This window comes from Mus pahari, chromosome 5, assembly GCF_900095145.1.
Source record: "Mus pahari chromosome 5, PAHARI_EIJ_v1.1, whole genome shotgun sequence".
In the NCBI taxonomy this organism is placed as follows: Eukaryota; Metazoa; Chordata; class Mammalia; order Rodentia; family Muridae; genus Mus; species Mus pahari.
In genome coordinates, this window is record NC_034594.1 from 125,406,845 (window position 1) to 125,423,627 (window position 16,783).

Below are 16,783 nucleotides of genomic sequence, written 5' to 3' on the forward strand. Positions count from 1 at the left end.
ATCTGAAACCAAAGCTGCTTTTCAAACTTCCTCAGCTCTAGAGCTTTAGAGAAGCATGTTCTTCACAGAAAATTGGAAGAATATTTTAAAACTGAAACATGCATGCAGGTACAAAGAGGTGACAGAAATGGAGGCAAGAAGAGACTCCTCAGCCACAGCTAACCAAATTCACAACTATCCAACATCTCAAGTCACATCTGCACCATCCCCTTCTGTCTACAGGAGTCAAAGGAGATGAGTGACACTCATTTGCATCTAATCGCTGAGAGCCTACAGCCTAGGAAGAGCAGATCTGTGCGATTATATTTACAGGAGCCACACCACCCAACAGTCTCACCTGACCAATTTCTCAAGCAATTTTCAAACCCTCTGTGCCCCCATCTATGATCAGCAGAAGTGCCACCACCCTAACTTCATAATCATGTAAGAGGGATTACCATTCCTACGTCATTTCTAAATTCAGTGCCACCCTCATCTCTTCACCCATCCCAAACTGCTGGATAAATAAATACGAGTTTCATCATAGGAAGGGATGAGTAATCAAAGAGTGGGCTTAATAGGCACATGGAGTTTGTATATTTGTTTTGCTTTTTAAAAAAAAAAAAAAAACTCTCAAAACCACTACGGCTTAGGGTCTCACTGCATAAACATGTTTTCAAAGGGAAATAGCCCAGGATTGAATCTCTCTTGCTCAATGAATATGGGGCTTCTTTTTTTTAAAGAAAACTGTATGCACAGCAGAAAGGATACATCCTTGCTCTATGCTTTGGATAGTGGAGGTGGAATTGCATGAGAGGTTGTCAACTTAGGAATATGTGAATGCAATAAAATAACCCAGTTTCTGAGTGCTCACTCTGTGGAGTAGCATCAGGTAGAACATCGAACGTTAGATAAGAGAGAATGTATACTCCGAAGATTAAACAGTTCTTGTAAAAATAAATATGCATGTCAGTGGTAATTAACACCTCTGTCTGCAAACACAGCAGGGTAATATTTTGAGGTATCAACTGATGTTTTCTCCGCTCAGCGATCGCTGTTACCTGTGACCCTTCTCCTGTGCAGTGGATTTGGCATACTGCCTAGTGGAGTGGATTATGCTCTGGAACGAAAGAGGTAAATTCTTGGCTTTTGATTTTCAAAATCTGAAATCTTGGCAAGAACACTATGTTTGGGAAGAAAATGGAGCACAAATTAGTCAAAGTCAATTTCCATACCCCTAAGACAAAGCTGGAAGGAAAAAAAAAGCTGGGAGAGAGAATCAAAACAGAAGAGTGAGACCCTTACAGATCATTGAGCAGACACTGTTCTGTCCCCTTTACCCTGACCTGTTCTGGGCAAGTTCCTTGTCTTGAAGAGACACAACAGACATGGCAGGGGAAATGAGGAAATATGAGAAGACCCTGACCAGTATCCGCCCCTGCCCCACCCCTCCTGCTACTGCCTCCATGGTGGGCAATACCACCACAGACAAGGCTTCTTAGGTTCTTGGCCTACGGTTTGTGGTACCAGTGAAGAACATCTACTTGACAAAATTATCTGGATGGCAAATGGCTTGAAAGTTCCCCCAGATGACCATGGAGTTAAGGGACAAAGCCAAGTATTTCCTCGGAGCCCAAGAGAAAGGCTGAGAGAGACCTAGATCTGAACACCTGTGTGTGTGTGTGTGTGTGTGTGTGTATGTGTGTGTGTGTGTGTGTGTGGTGAGGGTAGAGACTGGGAGGAACCAGGGTGCTGTATGTGGAGAGGACACTCAAGGAGCTTGTTCCAATGCCAATGTGATGATGCCAATGTGGCTGGTGAGAAACCCCAAGTCTTTGCCCCTCCCATGCCAATGGGTCTCTAAAGCCCACTGGGTCTCTACAAATAAACACTGCAGGTTCAAGTCCCGCATAGATGATTATCCATCCTAGAAGACAGGTACCAGGCTCCTCATCCATGCACTCACCAGTAACCAGCTGCCTTCAGAGTCTGCTGCTCTTCTGCAATGCTTTTTCCCTTCATTCTTAGGAAGCAAAAGCTCAGGGTAGCAATACGTAACAAGCCCATGATACATCACAGAAATCCCTCCCAAGGACAAAAGGCTCCTAATTCACACAGATCAAACTTGACAGAGGAATGGGGAACACTGTTGCCCTACCTTGTCTTTCCTCTGCCTTTGCCTAGAGCAGCCTGCTTTCCACTTGAGGGGATCTTAATGTCTTTACTCCCTGCAGTGCCTGCTTGTTACTTCCCCACAGCAATGGCAGCTCCAGTCTCCACGGCCAGTCAGTTAAATCCACCTCCCTGCTATCTCTCCCCTCTAATCCACACCTACAAGTCTCTCCTCCCAGTCCAGGAACGTCCTAGAATTTCACTGCCCTTTAGTTAAGCTGATCACGCCCTGCCACTTAACTCGCTTTGGGTAATGAAATGCAGGCTGGAGTGATAACAGCATTAAACTGCAGTGCGTGACGTGTCAGTACTGTCCTCCCCGTCACCCGGAACTGATGCATTCCAGGAGGAGGAGATTCTATCAGCAGACTTCCCAGGGATTCCCAGTCAAGGGGCAGTGTGGGCACAGGCACACTGGGTGGGGACATGGGATGGCAGTAAAGCCATCATTTGTTAAGTCACTGGTAGCTGCTGTCTCATGCTCTACCCATCCTGAGACATGGCTTGGGAGACGGCTGGGCCCAGACTCTCATACACATGCTCTGAACTCTCAACGCATGCTGCTGCAATGGCTGCTGGTCTCCACAGACCAGGGGCAGCCCCTTGGAGTGAACATTCAACGCCTCTTACATCCAACTGATGGAGTGTTGAGAATAATCAGAACATACGTAGGCCTGCTCTCCAAAAATCCATATACAGTACTGTATAATCCGGGAGGGCTCTACAGAAACATTTGCCAGATGAAACTGATCATAACTTCAAGAGTAGGAAGCAGAAGCACAGAATGATTGCGAGCCATGGCCAGCAGATAAGGGGATGACCAGGTAAGATCAGTTCAATGCCCCCCCGAGGCTCCCCTGCCCACACAGGCTCCAGTTCCAATGAGTGGAGACTTTTCAAAGCTGTCTGCTTACTCTTCAATTTTGTTTTAAGCATGCCTTAAACTTGGACATGAATGTATTCATTCTCTGAAATAAAACTGTAAATACAGTGCCATAAATACCATTTTCAGAGTTATCTATGTACAGCTCAAGAGGATGAGAGGGCAATGTGACTGATGCTTAAGTCATCCCCTCCCTCCTTCCTGGACCATCTTTCCTCCCAAAGGTGCTTTGGCAGACACTAACATGTTTCTGTGCATCACTGATGAGAGAAGCAACATAGTAGTCTGAAAAGTGAGGCAGGTATTGAGAGACAGTCTCGTACCCAAATGGTCCACCTCATCACTTGCTACCACAGGAAGCCTTTACTTAACTACTAAGGTGCTAAGTTTTCTCCAACTTCAGAGGACAGCTTAATAGTGATACTAACTAAATAGCATCATCTTTATTGTGGGAATCAGGACAAGGACCGAGAAACACAGTGAACACAGCACAGCACACTTACCATTCAAAACGTCCATGCCGCCCTCCATTGTTGTGCTCTCAGTGGGCTTCCTGCATAGATTGCCCTCCTTTCTAGCAGGCAGTAAACTCCTTGAGACATGCACATCCCATTTTTCTTTGTATTTCTTCTAATGTATGTTTTTGAGGGAAAATAAATGGCACCCATACAATGAGTGTTTGAAAGCTCATTAGAAGCTGTTGAGACTTGCCCCCCACCCCAAGAAAACTGCATAAACCACACCAACGACATGCTCTGTGTGCCGTGTGACGAGTATTCTTCAGTTCACATTGCCAGCATCCATCAGGAGTGTGGGATGACAACTGCAATTGGCTCTGAAGTTTGTTGAAGGCACGGATCACATCTCACCCGCCCAGTGCTGTGGCCCCTGTTAAGAAGCAGCTGCTGACACCTGTATCCAACCTCTTCATCCCAAATCTACATGGGGAGGCCCCAGTATGATTGGATTTAGAAATGAGTGGAGCTTTGAGAAGGTATCAATGGGATATGAGGTTATGAGGACCCTAGTAACAAGGCTGGGCCATTGTAAGAGGGAGAAATTCCAGGGCATTTTCTCTCTGAAGAAAGCAGGGGAAGGCCATGAGAGACAGAGCTGGAAGAAAAAGAGCCTTGAGCCAAATCAGCTGATCAGAAACCTCTAGATCCTACAACTACGAGAAAATAAATTTCTACTTCTAAGCTACCTGACCTACAGTAATGTAGTGATTAAGACATTAATATCTGATGCATTAATAAGAGGATGAATTTTAACAAAATTTTGTCTCTACTCAGAAGCCCTAAAACAAATGTCAGTCTTTAGATATTGATCTCATTGAGGGAAAGTTTCTCAGAATCAACAAATAATACAGCTGGACATTATAATAACCCCACTGACACATGATCTTTCCACCTTTGGCCATGTGTGAGCACAGACGGTTGTTATTCAAAGGCCATTACGCAGATTACACACAGAAAAGGCCAGTGGTAAGAAACAGCAGTTACGGGCTGGTGAGATGGCTCAGTGGGTAAGAGCACCCGACTGCTCTTCCGAAGGTCCTGAGTTCAAATCCCAGCAACCACATGGTGGCTCACAACCACCCGTAACCAGATCTGACACCCTCTTCTAGAGTGTCTGAAGACAGCTACAGTGTACTTACATATAANAAANAAANAAANNNAAAAAAAAAAAAAAAAAAGAAACAGCAGTTACTGGCCAGAAAGAAGCTGGAGCAGTGTATTAGTGACCCAGAGGACAGCACAATAGTCTGAAGGGATTAAGGTAAAATATAGCTGCCAGATAGCCCTCTCCCGACAGGAGCGCCGCACAGCAGGAGGAAAGTGGCTTCCTGCTGGGATAGCAATAGAAAAAGTGACCTCACGGAGGGATTCAGCACAGAAATGCTCTTTGAGCAAGAGATGAGACCTCTAGTAAAGCTTTAAGTCGTTTGGTTCCAAGCTTATAAAACTGTAAAGATGTTCCAGTCACCGAATACAGATTACATGAGAAGGCTGTTAGGGGCTTGCTCCTCTGCTGGGATCTTTGAATTCGCAAGTGTCTCTGCACCCATGTTCTCTACAGCAGCCCTATGGTGTGGAGAGAGTCTTCTAAAAAGATCCAGGCAGAAGAACGAAAGAAATCAGTCAGGTGCTTTTGGACCTGGGTGACTTCCTGCTGCCCTGAGCCTTCCAAGCAGAGGGCACAGCAACCAGGAACCCCAGGGGAGAGCAGGCAGGGAAAGCCTTTTCCTCTCCTTGCAACTGGAAAGGAAGCAAGCTTAAATGGACTACAGCAGCGATTCACAGGGAGCTGAGGCAGTGTGTGCTAGGTAACTAATCCTGAATCTCACTGAATAAATCAGGCTTTTGCAAGCAAAAATGAAACACATATGGACTGGGGGTGAAAAAGTCTCTCCTACTCACCCCTCCCCACAACAGGCTTTTGCTTTTAAATATAGATTTACATTTTGAGCAAAGCCTGACTCAACTCACATATTTAATTCGGGTAGTGTGTAATTTTAAAGGTCTGTCAGAAAGAGGGGGTGTGGGCACCCTTATTTGTATTTTTATTTATACCACTTCCCACAGATTGAAGCAATTCGAGAACTCTTCTCAAGAAAAACCACAAGCTAATTGGAGCCTGCAGTCTGGAGATGCGCTTAGTCTGCAGCACCCTCTGCTGTCCGTGTGGACTGTTTCAATTTGCCTCCAGGCAAAAATCAAGCCACTGTCCAGAGACCCAAGTCTACATACAGCATGCTTTGTTGGTCAAATAGTTACTGAGTCTGCAAAGCACCAGTTACTGTGGGAATTGGGACAGAGGTGTGTTTTTAAAAGAACATGGTTTCCTTAAGGACTCTTGCTCTAATGGAAAAGTCTAACGTAGACTCAATTACAAAGTTACTTAAACAGGCCACTTCACCTAGTTGTGTCATTAAACTGAGACACTTCCCTTCCCTCCCTTCAGACAGTTAGGGCATTGTTCACATTAGCAGGTATCTAGCTGGCTCTGGCAGAACAGCTTTAAGCCACAGAGAACATTCTGAAATCAACAACCCAACCTGTACAGTGAAACCTGAGTGCCAGCCTTATGCCTGAAATGTTATTTTGGTCTTATTGCCTAGCTCTGACTCAGTGATCTGACCTTTGTTAAGCTTCACGTTTCTGTCTGAAATATAGATTGCTTTCTCCAGCAGCAAAACTGAAAGAATTCCTTACATGCAGTCCAATGCGACACAGCAGGAATTAAGTGAGAAGTTATACCTTAGGTCTCTTGATCTGGAACTGCCACACTGGAGTGACAGAAACACGTTCTTCAAGCCTTCTGGGGCAGCAAAGGGAATCTGAAGTTGTGAAAGTCTTTCATCAAGAAAAAGTGGGTCTCACACATGGTCAAGAGAGCGCAGGTCAAGGACAGACCAAGAAAAGCCTGTTACACTCCGATATATTACTCCCGGCTTTTGTCTGGTTGTTTTTTTGTTTTTTGTTTTTCCCATTCCTGTCACTACTACTTCCTAATGAGCCATGAGATCTGGTGTAGGTGGAAACTGTGACTTGCTTCCAAGGAGCAAAGCAAAAGAGATGGGAGACCTGTTACATCACTTGAGACAGTAGGTCCAACCTGCTGACTCTCTTGGCTCTGAGAAAGCAACCAGTTGTGTTGGGATAGCACATTTGGCAAGGCACAGAATGGGGCCTCTACAAACCCTCAGAGGCAGGGTGCATCACAGGCAGTAGGAAGCTGCCACAACAGGCTAAGAGAGGAAGCGCATCTCAGTGGCCCCTCAGTGAGACAGCAGCCCAGATCATAAACGTGCGGTTATAAGGATAGCTACATTGCTAGCTTTAGCATGTCATGATGGATGACTACGACAGATTTCAAGATATTTTTTATTTTAAACTGTTTTATTATAAAAGTAATACAAATGACAAATGAAATGTGGAGAAGGGCAAAGGCATCCATTTGCTGCCTGCCATCCTACTGAGACCACGACCGGTATTCTGATTGTCACTTTCATAGCCTGGCGTGTCATTCACACCCATGACAACGTTAATGCTCTTGTGTCCATTTTCTTGCTGCAGCGTTTTCTCCGTACCGATCACTGATACCTGTCTATCGACTATGGGTGTGGGATGGCAGAGGCACTGCCAGGCTCCACCACTCTGCACGTATCCTTGGTGTAAACCCGCATGTAACTGTACTGTCTCTGATAGAAAGTTCCAGGCTAACTATATTTGCAAGCAATATAGTGCTTCCATCGGAGAAGGCTTTATTCTGAAAGGAAGTTTATGGGTTGGGACTAGCTAAGTCAGCCCTGACTACCTCTGAGATAAAAGACGAACAAAGCTCGCTGATGAGCCTCACATCCAATCTTTCAGAACTGAAGTCAGCACCAAGAAAGGCAGATGTCATCTTCTGAGAGAAATATTCTGTAACACAGAGGAAGAAGGTCAGAGTGCAACTAATAGGTAGCACACACAAGACTAAAATTAGAAAGATATTTAATGTAACTATCCCAGTTAGGCGGACAAATGCTGAGCAAGCAAATACCAGACATGTACTAAAATGTTAGAGACAGAACATTAACTCAGGATTTTCTCAGTAAGCGACTACAGCCGTTACTGTTACTGGCCTTTGCACTTCACTCCAGCTACTTAGATGCATGACTGCACAAAATGTCCTGGAAAAAATGGGATATTCTTCACAGAACAGGAAAATTAAATTATTTCTTCAAAAAACAGCTAGGAAAAAGCAGCCTTTTCTTATCTGAGGAATAAAAACCAAGCCTTTTGTGCCTTGAATTTCTCACGTGGTAAAAGAAGTGGAAGCTGAGTGCCCTGATCCACACTCAGGGTCAGGCCACGCCTCTCTCCCATTACTGTTTCCTGTCAATCACTTCAAAACTGACCTGAGGGTCTGGCAGCATAAATCCATCGGTAAGTTTATAATAGACTATTGTGGAATCTGACTCCACTATGGCCAACATAAAAGACATCGGCAGTTCTGGATCGCCTTGCAACTTTCTAGACGCCTTCAAGATTTCCCTTATCCTGAAAATGAAGACAAAGTTTGTTTGAGACTCGAGGTTACTCAATTAACAGAAATATCAAACTGTATAAATTCTTGAGGGAAAGGCAGGATATTGCATCCAAAATGCTAAGACCATGTCTGTAGGCTCAAATGGGAACATCTGAAACGGTCTTCTCACGAAGACACCCTAAGAACGGCCTACATACTGCCTTTTCACGCTCTCTCTGGGTTAACTGATTCTGAAACCTATAAAACAACTACAACCTAAGAGTGTTTTGTGCATCTAATTGGCTAAGGACCATAGATGTGAATTTTCCTGTTTTCCAACTTGGTTACTTATTGGAACAAAGTGACACTTGGGTCTATTATTTTAAACAGATTATAGGGCTGTTGTGGTGGAAGACACCTGAATTCCCACTGGGAGGCAGAGGCAGGAGAGTCACAGGAAATTAGAGAGAAGACTGGTTTACAGAGTTCCTGGTCAGACAGGGCTTACACAGTGAGGCCCTGTCTCAAAAGATCTGAAAACTAATGAACAGACTGTAGCAAACACGCCCCTTGTTTTTCCATGGGGTTTATTACTACTGCCTTTGAATATGTAACTCCCCATTGGTTACCCACTGGCCCAACTGTTCTATTGTTGTGAGGTTTTTGGTTTGTTTGTCCCAAGTTAATCAGGGGAAGCCACATTAGAGTCTTTTATATTAGCAGTCTCAAGATTTCTGATATTCTTTTATTCACACCATTTTCTGGTATCATTTCCTCACTCAAAAGTTAATTCCATTCTCTCCTTATACTTATTGTTTAAATTGTCAAATATTGCTCGTTAAACATTATTTCTGTATGTGAGTGTTTTGCCTACACATATCTATTTATCACATGTGTGCAGTGCCCACAGAAGAGGGTGTTGGAGCCTCTGGAACTGCAGTTACCAGCCAGCTGCCATATAGGTGCTGGGCATAAAACCAGAGGCCTCTGCAAGAACGACATTGCTCTTAGCCGCTCACGCTGCTTCTTCCCCAGTATACAACATACAGAGAGCCTAGTCAATGCCCATAAACCCTGTAATGGACACGCTGAAAGTAAAGTTCTCTAAGTATGCCTAACTGGCAGACTATGGTGAGACAGGACAGAGACAAAAGAAAAAGAAAGAAACAGAGAGAGAAAGGAGGGGGGGAGAGAGAAGACAGAAAGACAGACCTTATTAAGACAACTTTATTCAATTTCTCTTTTTTAAACATGTTATTATTTTTTAAATTAAAGGTATTTGTGCATGTGTACACCTGTATGTGTTTGTGTGTGTGTGCTTCTCTATGTGTGTGTGTCCATGCATGCCAGTGTGTGTTTGTGTGCGTGCTTCTGTGGGTGCACATGTGCACATCTCCTAAGGTGAGGAGGTGACCTGGGTGGGGCATGCACATCTCACACTGCCAGTGAGGATGGAAGCGTCCAATGCACTGACTGCTGCTCTGTCAGTCTCGGGTCCGTCCACTGCACTGACTGCTGTTCTGTCAGTCTCAGGTCATACTTGTTTTTGGGATCCTCAACAGCAAAACATTTTAGGTTAGAGATTTAACTCCAGAGTTGTAAAAGAGGTTTTGTTCTCAGAGCTAAGGGGAATTACTGCCAACTTAAATGGAAGTTCCCACCTCTGAGCTCCTGTTCATCCCACTTGGTGCAGTGTGTGGGAAAACTACCAGTGCGTCTTCACAGGGATAGAGGGCAGAACGGTGCCTAGAGACTGCCTGACCACAGCTGGCCAGTTTCACAAAGTTTCCTCTTCAAAATCCTGTCTAGTCTACTTTGAACATGTGTTTAACACAGAGCCATCATCTTCCCAGTCAGGACTTTATTCTTTGTTCACTGTATAAGCTCACAAAAATACTTAAGCCAACAGGCCACTGCCCCCTTAATTATTAAACACTATGGATAACATCAGACACTCTGAAGTTCTACTTTAAAAATAACATGACTGGTAAGACACACTGAAGGATAACATTGAATTTTCAATAAATGTGAACCCTTACTTAGAAACCAGAGACCTCAACATCTGACCAAGAATTTCTTTTCTACTTAGTGAAGTTTCATCAGGGAGAAAGCCTCAATTAAAGAGAAGGGTATGTTGATAATAATCATAGCTGTTGATTATCAGTAGCAAACTTTGATGCTGCTGGCAGACTTCTCCTTTTGATAATTCTTCACAAGTGACCTCTGTATGCTGAAAATAGGGCACTAATTTTTAATAACTTAAGATAACCAAAGACAACTGGGCGTGGTGGCACATGCCTTTAATCCCAGCACTCAGGAGGCAGAGGCAGGTGGATTTCTGAGTTCGAGGCCAGCCTGGTCTACAAAGTGAGTTCCAGGACAGCCAGGGCTACACAGAGAAACCCTGTCTCGAAAAACCAAAAAAAAAAAAAAAAGATAACCAAAGACAAACTCAACACCATTTGGCTAACATCCAGAAGCCAGATTATTTAAGCCTTTTCTATAAATCTTAAATTTGATCTTTTCTCTAAGGACCTTAAAACAAAGACAGTGGACTCTTTACAGATTTGCAGTGAGGATAAGAAACTGAGTAAATTATTACTCTTAACTAAATGTGTTGAAATAAAATGCACCATGAATTAAAAATCATATTAATTTTGATTCAAAGATCCTTCTGTACTCAATAGCCAAGTAGGACATACTGTGACTCTATCTATAAAGGCGCTGACTTCTTCATCAGCCTCAGCGTGCTATAATGGAAAGGTATCCCTGACAAAACCCTTGCCTTTGAGCTCTGCAATAGCTCAAAATGCACTGTGTTCTTCCACGAGCTCAGGCCTGGAGAAAAATGCCAGGGACAACAGGCCACCTCTTAGGGAATCAGGTCACAACGTCCCAGTTGGTTTTTGTTGTTGTTGTTTTGTTTTGTTTTGCTTTTTTAAGAAAAAAAGGCAGCTGAACTCTCAGTGGGTATTTGCTGAAGAATCAAGTGCCTGTGTGGCTATTCACCTCACTGGGAAGTCATTTTGCTAAAATAAATAAATAAATAAATAATATGAGCTTACATTTTTTTCCTTAGGGTTAAGAAAAAAGTGTCAACTGCGAGCCGTGGCCAGAGCTGGGGTTTCATCAGTAAGCAGACCACCCCAGCAGAGGCTGCATGAGGACGTGTGTCCTGACTATGACGGAAGCCAAATAGTGCAAGTCATTTTATCAGTTACCAGGTCATTTTATCAGTTACCAGGTCATTTTATCAGTTACCAGGCTTCAGGCCTCAAGTAAGTGGCCATTACGTAAACTTATAATAAAAGCAATGCTTTCAGAAAGGAGTATTTTTAAAGAACAAAGTTGTAATTCAGAAAAAACTGTAGCACTTCTGTACTAAGTCACAGTCAGATTCGGAAGCTCGTGTCTATAACTCCAGCGCTCAGGAGAGGAAGGCGGAGGAGCATCAACCCGCCAGCTTGGGCTACAAAGTGAATGCCAACATAGCCGGGGCTATAGAGTAAGAGCCTATCTTGAGAAAAACCAATTAAAATACTAATAATGATTAGAAATGATATAAAGAAAGTTCTAACCTTTCATTTTGTAAAGCACCACATGGGGACAGAGGGTGGAAGGGCAGGGTGTATATGGGTGAGAAAGACCACCATGGAAGGCAAGGGTACCAAAAGGCACTGCTGATGGCCTCATCAAACTGGTGACCTTTGTCAGGTGAGCAGTAACAGCAGCAAGACAGGGAAAGGGGAGATTCTGCAAACGAATGGCAGTGTCCAGACACATGCCTCTCCACCCCCCTCTCTCTGTAAACTCTTGAAAGGACACATAGTTAACATACATCCTTATATTCCTTACTGTAGCACCTACCAAGTCTCTGCCTCAGAAGCTTAACCACTCAACACATACTGAGCTCTGTGTGCCATGCACCGGGCTAGGCACTGGGGGTAAAGCAAAGAATGAAGTGGTCTCCCCTTCAGTGGATCTAATACCACACACATGATACAAGGCCTATCAATTAATGTGCCAAGAATAGTAACATAACACCTCAGTAAGTCCAGAAGGAGACGGTAGCTCAAGCCACAGTAAGGAAGCTGTGGCAGAGATGGGAAGAAACTGAGATTCTGGGCGTATTTTAGAGGAGGAGAGTGTTTGATTACTTGTCATCAATATAAGGAGTGGCAAGAAAAATATGTATTTTCTCCACCCATATATATTCTCATTCATATTCTCTCTCCCTCCCCCCTCCTCCCCTCTCTCTCTCTCTCTCTCTCTCTCTCTCTCTCTCTCTCTCGAGCGCGCGCGCCCACTTCAGAATGAACAAAGGAGCAGATGTAGAACACATCAGTTCTTTTTGGCATGCTCACTGGCCACCTTTTAGACCATGATGACCTATCAAGTAAAGAGTTACATATATGAGTTTGAAGCTCACAGTGCCGGTTAAAGTAGAAATATGAGATATAAATTGTGGAGGCATCAGTGTACTGATGACATTTAACCATGGGCGGAGGAGGCTGCTAGGGAGTGAGCCTGAAGAGGAAGACTGCGTCCCAGAGCAGGGCAACACCGAGAGGCCAGAAACTCGGAAAGGTTCAGCAGAGGTAAAGAAGGGAACGTGAAGGAGCGCCTGCACATGCTCACTAACAGCCTCATCCACTCCAGCTGGGATTCCTAATGGAAAACAAATGAGCAACCCCATAGCTGACTCAATTTCTCTTTCAGGACCTACTGCTGTTTCCTAAAGACCTCTCTTACCTCTGAATCATTTACCCGCAGACCACACCCTCCTCATCCTTCCCAGGCTGCTTCTCCTGGAGATCCTGCTGCCCAGGAGGATGGTTTTTGAAACATTCTTTCCGTTTCTCCTCTCCGCCCTGCTCCTCCACTTGTTCTCATCTCCCGAAGCACATCTCTCCCTTGCCCAACTTACATGCACACATGAACTTGAACACAAAATACAGAGCCCTCACCCATGTGGGTAGCTGCTGCCTCGCCATTACTGCATACCCGTTCACAACCAAGCAGCCATGGCTCTCAGCTTGCTCAGGCTCAACCATTTGTTTCCACCATGACTGCTGCTGGGAGCCTCCTTGTCCATCTCAAGGCCTGTACTTCTTTCAAAGGGCTTGTCATCCCAGGAACCCTCGAGACTCCCCACTCCCTCCTGTACCATTAGAGACTTCTGTCTCCTCCCTCTGCAGTCTTCTGAAGTACTGGGACACATCCCTCTGTACATTAACCACACTGAGTACAATCTGCCGCTCTGGACCCGGGACTCTGGGCATCTTGTAGGAAAGGTCTGTGACACTTTGTTCCCTTGACCCCAGGCCTCCACTATAAAGGAGAAAAACCATGAGCAATCTGAAATTTACCTTCTTATCCTCAAACCAAAACATCCTATTTTTGCCTTTCAATAGTCTATAATTACATTCATATTAATTTATATTCACTGTATTTAATGGTTAAAAAAAATATGATTATTTACATCTTAACATTTATCATTTTAATGTAAGAATAGTAAACACCATTTTAATTTTCTCTATACAGCTCAGTGTTTTAAAATATCATCTTCTCCCTGTAAATCTATTAATTCAACTGGCATACAAATAAATAATTTATCCATTTATATTGTGTGGGAAACTGCTGTGGTATCTTGCAGGGACAACACTAATAGCTGATAAAGTACTCATGTAAGTAATTATGTCACGTAAAGAAAAATTACTATTGACGGCCTTCAAAGGCTATATAGAGAAGAATAACCAATGAAAAAGAAGAGCTACAATTTACTTAGTTCACTGTAGGAAGAAGGAGGTGCATTCTTCTGAGAGGGTTATGGCTAACAGGATATGGTATGCCTAAATAGTCTAGATTAGGAAAACCAAGAATCCTAACTTTGGCTCCAATATTCTTTCATTGTACAGGAATCTTGTCAAAGGAGTCCCCTTACCCTCGATAACCTATGGTAAGGTCACAGGCTTTCTGTTTCCTAGAGGTAAACTGGAAGACAGGTGGGAGTGCTGAAGCTGCTTCCTCATCTACAGAGTAACACTCAAACCAGAAGACATGTCAAGAAAGAGGACATCTGAGTGACTTAGAGAAAGCTCTAACGTGTGTCAGGGAGACTCCGTCCCATCTGCACTGCCCTCTAACACTGAGGAAGCTTTACAGTTTAGTCAGGTGTGACAGATCAGCAATGCACAGCTATCAGTAAGGACAACCTTTACCATCTTAAAACAAAGGAGATTTAACATGATGTGAAAACAGCACTCCATAACTGTGGATTTTGTAATTGTATAAAAAATCAATTCTACCCAGTTCATTTTAACCATATAGAACTACAGAAAAGCCTAGATACCCAGCTATAGTTCTAGCTTCAGCCTCTCTAACATCTTACTAAACCAGTGTTTAGTCCTCAACCTTCTTAATGCTGTGACCCCCAACCATGAAATCACTGTTATTAATATTTCATAACTGTAATTTTGCTACTGTTATGAATCGTAATGTAAATATCTGATATGCAACTCCTGTAAAAGGGTTGTTTGACCTCCAGGGGGTTGTGACCCACAGGTTGAGAACCACTGCAATGACACTGAACTTGAGACAGAATGTAAGGTCTCTCCAGAAGAAACAAAAAACTGGTAATCAAGAAACAGAAAACCCCTTTTCCCTCATCTTTTATTCTGAGCCTTGCTGTAAGGTACTTAAAATATTTCCCCTTTACAACCACCTGTACTTAACCCTATTCCAAATGCCTGAAACACTGTAATCCTGACTCAGGTGTGACTCTCAATAGCAGAGTAGCTTTTCTTTGAAGGAGTGTGTATTCTAATAGCTGTCAGTATATGTGATCATGGTAAAACACTTAGTTTTAATTTTCACCCAAAGAGAAACTACCAAACATAAATTTTACTTCATTTTCAAAATGTGCATTGAAAAAAGATAGGGCACAACACGACTCAAACTGATGCAGCCTTCCTGTGGTCTCACATTGTACTAAGTGTGTGTGTGTGTGTGTGTGTGTGTGTGTGTGTGTGTGGCAGGGGGTGGGACCAGAAAAGGAATGCTGAATGTCTTCTTCAATTGCTCTCTCTGCCTTATTCCTTTAAAACAGACTCCCTCACAGAACCTCATTGTTTTGCTAGGCTGACTGGCCAGCAAGCTCTCAAGATCTGCCTATCTCTGCCCCCAACATTGGGGTTACAGGCACACAGCTGGCTTTTGACATAGGTGCTGGGGACTTGAACTCAGGTCCTTAGGCTTGCATAGCAAGCACTTTTATCCACTGAGCTACATCCCCAGTCTTCATCTTTAAATCCATCAGCTCTGTGACCTCTGTGGAAATCTATGACTATGACTCCATACACTGCTTTATTTGGGGAAAAGCACTCACATGCATAGGTGTTTACTGAAGTGTTATACAGACTCCTTAGATCCCTGAGATTTATTTAAGTAGAACACAAGCTGAGGACACACCATGCTAATTTATTATTTCATAATGCAAACTAAAAATTATCTAGAAAATATTGTAAATAAAAAATAGCAAATAGTCAACTCATATCTGTCAGCATAATATCCCCACTAATTAGAAACAGGCATTTTGCAAATTTTATTCTCCCCAAGGAAGAGTAATTAAACTACTATTTTCAGAAGTCACACACACACACACACATACACTCGTTGACTGCTGTCTGTAAGTAGGTAAAGGCAGGTGAAGGATAAGGCTAGAGCCTATGATTGGGTGGTGGAAAAAGAAGGTGGGCTGAGAATTCGAGACTGAGGGAAGAGGGAGAGACAGAGAGGAGGAGACAAGATGGAACCTATAGGAGAGGATGAGGAGCCAGACCCACACAGTCCTGGAGCCGTAAGAATTGGGGATTTCTTAGATAGATGATTAAATAATAAGTAGGATGCATTTGCCCTGTCTAGGTGTGTAGCTTGTGTTTATATCAACTGAGTTTTGAGCTCATTGTGCAGGTGTTTTGTGGGTTGAGAATTGACTAATATTAATCTGACTGATAAATAACAGGCCTTTAGAGTTTTGATTTTACCTGTTTACAGGGATTTGTGACAGCTAACCACAGGGGGTGGATGGCTGGGAACATGAGCAGGATCCTCTGCAGGTTGCAGACCATGGAGACCCTAGCGGCGGGGAAACTGTGATACTAGAAATTAGCTGGCATTAGTGTGGGTGCCTTGTTTTTTATATATTTCATGCAATACACGTACACATAACCTTCTGAGACTGAAAACTGTGACACACTCATACACACACCCCCACACACACACAACCTTTTGAGACTGAAAACTGTGAGACATTCACACACACACACACACCCTTCTGAGACTGAATACTGTGACACACTACATTAACTATACTTGAATGGCTGTGGGTGTATATTAGTAATAGAATTAATTCTGCCTGTCTAGTGCCAGAAACTACAAAAACAAAGCCACCAGGACCAAAGTCTGGGAAAGCAAGTAGGAAATGGATACCAAAAGGTCCAGAAATTCTGAGAAATGTACCCAGAAATACAGTGACATTAAGAACTGATAATAAGAACTGCCCAGAGCCCGGCGTGGTGGCACACACCTTTAATCCGAGCACTCGGGAGACAGAGGCAGGCGGATTTCTGAGTTGGAGGCCAGCCTGGTCTACAAAGTGAGTTCCAGGACAGCCAGGGCTATACAGAGAAACCCTGTCTCGAAAAACAAAACAAAAACAAACAAACAAAAAAA

The 16,783-nt window shown here is 43.5% G+C and overlaps 1 protein-coding gene across 1 annotated transcript in view; it reads right to left on the bottom strand.

Annotated features, from left to right (window-relative positions):
- Positions 1-6,907: 6,907 nt before the first annotated feature.
- The window catches only part of Tsen15 (tRNA splicing endonuclease subunit 15), a 15,397-nt gene continuing 5,521 nt past the window's right edge, over positions 6,908-16,783 (bottom strand). Inside the window, exons 4-5 of the mRNA XM_021198711.1 lie at positions 7,941-8,082; positions 6,908-7,461 (exon numbers count right to left, since the gene is read on the bottom strand). Coding sequence (XP_021054370.1) covers positions 7,441-7,461; positions 7,941-8,082 — 163 coding nt within the window. The 3' untranslated portion in view covers positions 6,908-7,440. The remainder of the gene's footprint in view (positions 7,462-7,940; positions 8,083-16,783) is intronic.